The 8,714-nt window shown below is 45.0% G+C and overlaps 1 protein-coding gene across 3 annotated transcripts in view; it reads right to left on the minus strand.

Moving 5' to 3' along the window:
• Window positions 1–8,463, minus strand: part of LOC309807091 (interferon regulatory factor 6-like) — a 10,557-nt gene extending 2,094 nt beyond the window's left edge. Inside the window, exons 1-3 of one of the 3 annotated variants that reach the window (XM_082626323.1) lie at window positions 8,090–8,193; window positions 6,625–6,664; window positions 585–790 (exon numbers count right to left, since the gene is read on the minus strand). In XM_082626323.1, coding sequence (XP_082482449.1) covers window positions 585–790; window positions 6,625–6,664; window positions 8,090–8,096 — 253 coding nt within the window. In that variant the 5' untranslated portion in view covers window positions 8,097–8,193. Of the gene's footprint in view, window positions 1–584; window positions 791–2,105; window positions 2,183–6,624; window positions 6,665–8,089 lie in introns of those variants that run through there. The other 2 variants (XM_082626321.1, XM_082626322.1) reach the window with 2 other exon arrangements.
• Window positions 8,464–8,714: the final 251 nt, after the last annotated feature.

Raw genomic sequence — 8,714 nt, forward strand, 5'->3', positions numbered from 1 at the left:
ACATTGAGTAAATATAGGGATCAGGTGGTATTCTCCTAGGAAAAATACCATACAAATTAAATGATCACTTACCCATCATTTATAAAGAGAACTTAACAGCCTTCATAATGTCATGGCAATTGATTCTTAGAACAGCCTTTGAAATACGCAGGAAAGATGAGAACCCAGATTTTATAGTGGAAGAAGCTGAGGCTCAAAACGTTGAACGACTTGATTCAATGTCCCACAAGTAGTGAAATGGAAAGACCGAGGTTTATAACTCAGACCTTCTAAGTTTTAAGCCCTCCTTCTTCTAAACTACCTGGCCTCTCTTCTCAGTGTTGAGTCCCAAGAGAAGTTATTTTTTATAGAACTCAATACCCTCTCTTCTTTCTAATGCTTTACTGTTCCACTGGGTGGGCAGGAAGACTGTGCTGAGTTTATATCTTTTGTTCTCTGGGTTCTTTCTAGGGACAGGATTTCTTGCTTTATTTACCAGTCTTCAACATTGTAAGCGAGGCGACTTTCAAGTCGACTATCGCTTTAAGGGTCCAGCCCGGAACCTGGCACACTGTCCACCTTCTCCCCAGCAGCTGGGGCCTCACCTGGGTTAATGATAGAGCCCTGGGGCTGGGGGATGTCACACACTTGATATATCTTCACTGGGTTCATGGGCACCTCCTTGGTGCCGTCGTACATCAGGTTGAATTCCCTGCTCTTGTTGAGCGCACAGCGGAGCTGGGCCTTCCATTTAGCTGGGTCGGGGTCGTCCACCCCTTCCTGGTACTTCCCCTGTCTCCACAGCCCAGGCCTGAGGAATAGGAAACTGCAGTGCATGCCTGCTTGTTGCCCAGAAACACTGGAAAGTGTGCCCGCCCTCCCTCATACAGACACAGATACACACAGCCCTGCCTGACCGCCCCATCACCCCAACTCCAATTTACAGAGACTGCAGCAGAAAACACCACGCTGGGGACCAGGCAAGGCAGGGCCTGAGACAAATTAAGCCAAATGCAAATACAGTATTTTAAAAAGAGGAGCCTCATCTCAAGTGCTTGTGCCAGCATCACCTGTCAAGACTACAATGGCCTTAATGAAGGGTTGAAAATAAAGAAAAATCTGGAACAAGTATACACCAAAATACTAATGGTAACTTTTGGATAGCAAGACTTCAGGTAATTTTGTTTTGTTTTGCTTGCCTTATTTTTTTTTCACATGAATTGCTTATATAATAAGAAGAGAAAGGGAGGTGGCGTATGATATGAAGAACTTAGGCTTGCTGTTCCCTCTCCCTTCAGTCTTTAATCTGATGCACAACTAACTGTTGAAACCAAGTACCTTTAGGAGTAGCAGCCCATAGGAGGGCAGGAAGCACGCTCTGGGGGTTCAGCTGGCCTCAGTGCGAGGCTGAGGGCCTCAAGTCCTAATAAACTCACACCACCTGCCTTTCCCTGCTTCCTCAAACTCCCACATTGGGAACATTTTGCTGGGAACACCAGGGGCTGGTGGCCTGGGCCAAAACCAGTGGGGCCCCGCCTCTCTGGTTTTCAATTTCCAGGTCTAACAGGCATTTATGTGTCTGTTCACGGGATATCAGCCCTCCCCCACTGTTAACGTATCTCAGATGTCTACACTTTCTTCAGGGCTGTGACGTACGTGCTGGTGCAGAAAAGGGGGATGTCTTTTGCAGAGGACTCAAGATCAAGAGAACGAGATGGACCGGCCAGACTGCTCCCACTTGATGTTAGGAAGATAAGGTGGCCGTGTAGTTAGAATTCTGCAGGGGAACATAGCCTATAGAGTCTATGGGTTTGCGGATCCACAACTTTTATTTTTTCAGTAATGCCAACCAACCTCATGAGAGACTGACATATAATCCAGAATGCCAGTCTACTCGTTTTCAATGGGGGATAAAGCTGGTCAGTGACCAGCATGGTTAAGTCCAATAACCTGGACGTAACCATGTATGATCTCAACCAGTAACTCCTGTATCTGGTTTCTAATGACAATTCCAAGAACATAAGACCCACTCAACATTTAAATCCAAATTTTCAGATGACTCCAAAGCTAAATGGAAATGATTTGATATTGAACTCTAAATCTGCATTATCTAGACTATCTCTTACCCAGTTGGGTAACCCAGAATCGACAGTAAAAGGCTCCTGCTTTCCCAAAAATCACAGGGCATAAAAATGAAAAGCACTGGAAAGGCAAGACCCCCAGTGAATTTGCAAAGCTGCTCTTGTGTCTTTTTTCTTTTGGACCTTGAAGCCAGGAGAAATTCTAAAAATACAAATGTATTCATTTTTAAAACTTGACTTGACTATTGTTCAGATCCCCAAGCCTACAAAAATAATTTTATTTTTTTAAAAATGTTCCCTGCCCCAAAGGAGTTTACAATCCCTTAAAGGAGACAGATGAGTCCATAGATCAGAAATACAGATACTATGTGAACACCAGTAAAACTGCCTAATCCGTAAAGAGTCGGGGGGTAGGTATGGTTGGCCAAGTTTATCAGAATTTATGATTCTAGGGCTGAATCTTGAACATGGGTAGAAGTTAACCAGGTGAGAAGCGTGGGTCACGATACTCTAAGCAGAAGAAGCTTTATGGGCAAAGGCAGAGGCTGAAAAGCACAGTGCTTAGGGGACCTACAAGCAGTTCAGCTTGCGTGGAGGCAGCATGAGATCAAAGTCTGGGCTTGTAAGTAGGAACCATGCCAAGGAGTTTGGACCTGATTCTTAGAACACTGAGAACCACTGAGAGATTTAAGCAGGTTGTGATGGGATCAGATTTAAGTTTTAGAAAGAACCATCTAGCTGCAGGACTGAAAAGGGTTTGAAGGGAGGCAAGGCATGAAGATAACACATAGTCTCTATATAATCCATATAATAGTGTCACTAGGGCCTGAACTAAGGAGGTGGCGGTAGGGATAGAGGATACAGGTAACGAACGAGCCGTTAAAGACGCTGACTTGACAGAGCTTGATGAGGAACTGAGTCCTTGAAGAAGGTGAGAGAGAAATCAAGGATGATTCCCTGGTTTAGGGTTTGGGAGACTGGGTGGGTGGTGATGCTGGCCACTGAGATAGGAGCAGGTTTAGAAAGATGATTTCCCTTTGGAAATGTCGGATTTCAAATGCCTGTGGAAGGCCTAGGGGAGAATGCCCAGCATGCCCAGGGCAGTTTTTTATCCCCACTCACCTCTCACATCACCTGAGGGACTCTCCCTGCCTGCCTCCAGCCTGGAAGAAGGTCCACCAGATTACTGACATCTCTGCCCTGTGGGCAAGGACCAATTTCTTTTCATTTCTGTATCCCTGCTCAGGCTTTAGCACACAGTAGGTCAATGTGTATTTGTTGAATTGCCTCAAATTTACAGAAATACACTTCTTGGGGAATGAATAAGTTGCTTTTACAGATGGAAGACCAGAAAAACAGCTATGAGCAGAAGGCCAAGGAGACACTGCAGAAAGTGCTGGAGGAGAAAATGCGTGCAGGACAGCAACTGCAGAGCAAACAGGTGTGGGGATGCTCCATAATCCTTGGGGCTGGGAACCCTGGGGCAGTCTGGGTGGCAAGGGAGCCAGCTGCACAACCCCCTGGAACCCCCAAGGCACCACCCTCTCCTCTGATCTCCCTCAGCGGTCCCTGGCCCTGGCCGAGCACAAGTGTGAAGAGTGGAAGAGCCAGTACGAGAGCCACCCCCAGCATGCAACTGTCCCCTACCCTGCCAGCCCAGTAATCATGAATGCCGTCTTCCTTCTCTTTTTTACAATGTGGTACATATGGATTTTTTAAAAATGAGATTTAACCAGCTTTTAAACCTTTCTTCTTTCTAACAATATCAGTACTCTCTGACTCTCCAAATGCGCCTTTTCAAGTGGATTTAATTTATGGAAAAATCACCCTTCATACTTTCCCTTTCTTTTTTAAACCTCCCCATGGTAGTGTAATGTAGTAGAAGGAGATTTGGCCTGGGAGTTTGGACACCAGGGTTCTAGCGGCAGTAACCCACAGTTACACACGTTATATTATTAAAGAAAAAAGTAACTTACAGAAATGTATGAGGCCATTATGCACGTACACACAAATATATATTCACTCATATATCCATAAAAAAGTAGTCTGGAAGGTTCTATAAAATGTTAAAGGTGTTCATCCCAGGGTGGAGGAGATATACGTTAACTATATTACCCTCTTAAATTTTTACAGTAAATATATATTACTTTTATAATTTAAAAAGCCAAACTTTTCATTTTTAAAAACCTAAAACATGAAAGAAAACTGGAAAACCAACAAAATTAAAACAATCCCTAAGTCTGAGGCAATGATTTTTGTATCCGAGTACAAGTGATGAATGAAAATACTAAGAATGGTGTGTGACACCTTAAAGTATAGAAAAAAATACAGTAAGGCAAGTAGGCATTAAGATAATAGAATATAAAAAGTTACCCAGATATATTCAGACAATGGACTACTATTCCAGTAATAAAAAGAAATGAATTACTAATATGAGCTACACGGATGAGTCACAACAACATGAGGAGCCAAAGAAGCCACGTGCAACAGGGTACTTATTGTATGCTTCCATTCATATGAATTTCTAGAATAGGAAACACTAATACATAGTGAAAGAAAGCATGTCAGTGGTTGCCTGATGCCAGGCCTGGGAAACTGACTGTAAAAGGACAAGAAGGAACTTTTTGCAGGTATTGGAAGTGTTCTGTATCTTGACTTTGGCGATGACAATATAGATATACACATTTGTCAAAACTTATCAAATTACATGCTTAAAATGGGTACACCTTGTTGAATGTAATTCATACTTCAATAAAGTTGATTTTAAAGTTAAATTAAAAGTCACCTATGGGGACTTCCCTGGTGTCACAGTGGTTAAGAATTCGCCTGCTAATGCAGGGGACGTGGTTTCAAGCCCTAGTCCGGGGAGATCCCACATGCCGCCGAGCAACTAAGCCCGTGCGCCACAACTACAGAGCCTGTGCTCTACAGCCCGTGAGCCACAACTACTGAGCCCGTGTGCCACAACTACCGAAGCCCACGTGCCTAGAGCCCATGCTCCACAACAAGAGAAGCCACCACAGTGAGAAGCCGGCGCACTGCAACAAAGACACAATGCAGCCAAAAATAAATAAATTAATAATAATTTTTTAAAAAATAGTCCCCTAGACGTCTGAGTGAGACAGAGTTCCTTTAAGCTTTCAGTCCCAGCTCTTCTCTGAAGCCTCCCCTCATTCACCCTGGCAGCATGTGACCACTGTGCATCTCTTTAACACCTTATATTTATCGGTTCCATTCAGATTTGATGCTTGAAAAGTTTTGTATATTTTATGTCTATCTTCCATTCAACTTGGTTCCTCTAAGGCAGGAACAATCATCTCTTTCATAAATTGAGACCATTACAAAAACAGAATTATGTTCCCTTTCCTCCCAATCAGGGGAATTTGAAGTAGGATTGATGAAATCCTGGAAATCATAAGCAAAAATGTCATTTCTGCATTTTTATGGCCACAGGGTCCTGTGTTTTCATCAGATTCTTGAAGATATCACAGAGCCCAACAATGTTAAGAACCTCTGCTTTGAATCCATGTGCTTTCACCCAGCTCTGTGGTACAAGGCACCCTGCCCCTGGGGCAATCTGTCTGTGGTCCCTGCAAAGATGATAAACCCACATCAAAGACACTTACTCTTGTGCATGTCAGTGGACTCTACTGCCATCTCTTCCTCCACAATGACGTCACTATCGCCATCTTCAAGATTCATTTCTGTCTCATCTAGAACACTGTCTTCTTCCTCTTCCTCCTCCTCATCTTCCTTGGAGACATCCTTTAATGTGGCAAGTAGTCTGTTGTAACCAGAAACTTGTTCTGGTTCACTCTATGCTTCACTTTCAGAACTTGAAGTATCTATAAACTCTCTGACTAAAAGGAAAATGGGGATTTTAAAAACAAAACTTATACTGTTCTTGTTGCTACCCCACGACTATCATCAGGCCCACAGTGGAACCAAGTTCAGACTTTTCTAAATAAAAACTAGCTTTTCTGCAAATATGCAACCCTATCTATTCAACCAGACCTAGCACCAAATTTGTTTAAAACAGCTAATCTAGCTATGATTCTAGAAGCGCTTCCTCTTCTTTGAACTGCTCATGTTCCACATGGGAAGACAGCAAACTAAACACATGGAGCTTTAGGTTATAAGGCGATCTAACCTATGTGTCAGACATTTGGCACCTTTAAAGGAGCAACAGGAAAACTTACAACAAAAAAGTGTACTTTATTTCTGAGTCTGTGGTAATGAAATAAGACCTTTGATGATTTTGCACTCTATTTTATGTTAAGCAAACATGACATTCCCTCTGAGGATTCACCAAGAGCCCTCTGGTAAGCCTCCTTAACAGGTTCTAACAGGCTAATCTCTCAGGACAGTTTCATACTTTATACGATATTAGTTATCACAATGGCATTTTAACAGACATCTGCACTTAAAACTAAGCAATATTACTAAAATATAGCTTACATCTAAAATCAAAGAGAGTGGAAATGTAGCCAAACTTTAGTACCATATATAATCTTAAAAGTAACAGTCCAGAATCTACTATCATAAAGAAGGTATAAAGCATTACCAGTTGACAAGTCTGTGGTTTTGCTTCCTTTCTGGAAACCCTGAGAAGAAACAGGCAATGTTAAACTTTAACTACTAGTATGTAGCAATTAGGAAAAGTCTAACGATACAACTTTAAATGAACGTGGCAGACTATACCGTTATAAATACATTATATCTATTGTCAAGTAAAAACTCCATATGCATTTGGACAGGTTTTGGAAGGATATGCCAAATAGATAATAAGAGACGAATGAAAAAGTCTAACAAGACCACATGACAAATACTACAGTCACACAGTAACAGGCTCTCATCCAAAAGATGGGAAATTTTGGCAAATAAAAGCCCTCGGGGTTCACCTTTTCTAGCAAATTTCTTAAGTAGACTATCCCTCTAACTGTTGATAAAGCAGCCCAAAGGGGTGGGTTGAGCACTAAGATCATAACTGAGAGTCTGGACACTTAGAGAGGAACCCACAACTACCCAAACATTAGTTTCCTCATGGTCATTGAATAGATAGGTGATGTCGAGGGTCCCAAGCAATTTTTTTTTCATTTTTTTTAACTTCTTTAATTTATTTATTTTTGCCTGCTATGGGTCTTCGTTGCTGCGCCCGGGCTTTCTCTAGTTGCGGCGAGAGGTGGCTTCTCTTGTTGCGGAGCAGGGGCTCTAGGCTCGCGGGCATCAGTAGTTGCACCACCCTGGCTCAGTAGTTGTGGCTCGCGGGCTCTGGAGTGCAGGCTCAATAGTTGTGGCGCACGGGCTTACTTGCACCGCGGCATGTGGGATCTTCCCGGACCAGGGCTCGAACCCCTGTCCCCTCCGTTGGCAGGCGGATTCTTAACCACTGCGCCACCAGGGAAGCCCCCAAGCAATTCTTTAAAAACATATAAAACGGGGCTCCCCTGGTGGCGCAGTGGTTGAGAGTCTGCCTGCCAATGCAGGGCACACGGGTTCGAGCCCTGGTCTGGGAGGATCCCACATGCCGCGGAGCAACTGGCCCCGTGAGCCACAATTACTGAGCCTGTGCGTCTGGAGCCTGTGCTCCGCAACAAGAGAGGCCGCGATAGTGAGAGGCCCGCGCACCGCGATGAGGAGTGGCCCCCACTTGCCGCAACTAGAGAAAGCCCTCGCACAGAAACGAAGACCCAACATAGCCATGAATAAATAAATAAAAATTTTAAAAAAAACATATAAAACGAACACAAGCTTATAAAATCTCTGCCCAGTCGCCACACAGGAGGCGTGCCGTCTAGCATCAAACTACAGGCTCAACAAAGGGTAGGAAGACCGGCGAAGAACCCCATCTCAGGCGGGAAGCCGCCAGGATCCCCGGGCGAGCTAGGCCGGCGCCGGGGCAGCGTGGCACGCGGCGGGAACTGCCCTGTCACTACCCCCGGGGCACCGGCGGACCAAACGCGGGGACACGCGGGCTCCCACCGGGAAAGGACGCCGGCAGGGCCGGTCCCAGCCTTGCCTCTCCATACCTGTCATAGAAGGGATGCTCCTCGCCGAAATCCCTTAGATGCTTCTTCTGCTTTTTAGTTAGGGAGTCGAGCAGCTGGCTCTGGCTCCGGCTCCGGCGCCGGCTCCCGCGTTTGCCCATGGGGAAGACGTCAAGTCAGCCAACCTCCAAGAATCGCGTTTTTCACCTGGAAGTCGTCTCCTCAACCCACTCACGCGGGATTGCCAACGGCGCTTTACGGCGGAAGCAGGGTGCCGTAAAGCAGACCCGCTTTACGCCGCGCTTGTACGACAGGCGTTAGAACTTCCTGTTTCCCATTCCGCCCCCGAGCGAGGCTCTTTGGAAGCACGCGCACGCATGCGCAGCTTTTCTCTGAGCCCCGTAAGGCAGGCAGGCAGGGAGGCTTCGAGCTTCCCCAGGTGGGTAAATGGGTGGGTGTACTTTGTGCGTCTGTTTTGGCTGTGAGAATCAGCCTGCATAAACGTGTAGTAACTGAGATGGTTGAATGCAGTGCCTTTCTATTATGCCATAATACAAATACCAACTAACATTTAAGGCTGCCGGTGCATCTCAACTCATCCTCACAACAGTAAACAACTAGGCCTTGTTAATAAGCCTGATACTGGAGATGAGAAAGCTGATGCTTA

Source organism: Mesoplodon mirus (genome assembly GCF_964341445.2).
Source record: "Mesoplodon mirus genome assembly, chromosome: 7".
Taxonomy (NCBI): domain Eukaryota; kingdom Metazoa; phylum Chordata; class Mammalia; order Artiodactyla; family Ziphiidae; genus Mesoplodon; species Mesoplodon mirus.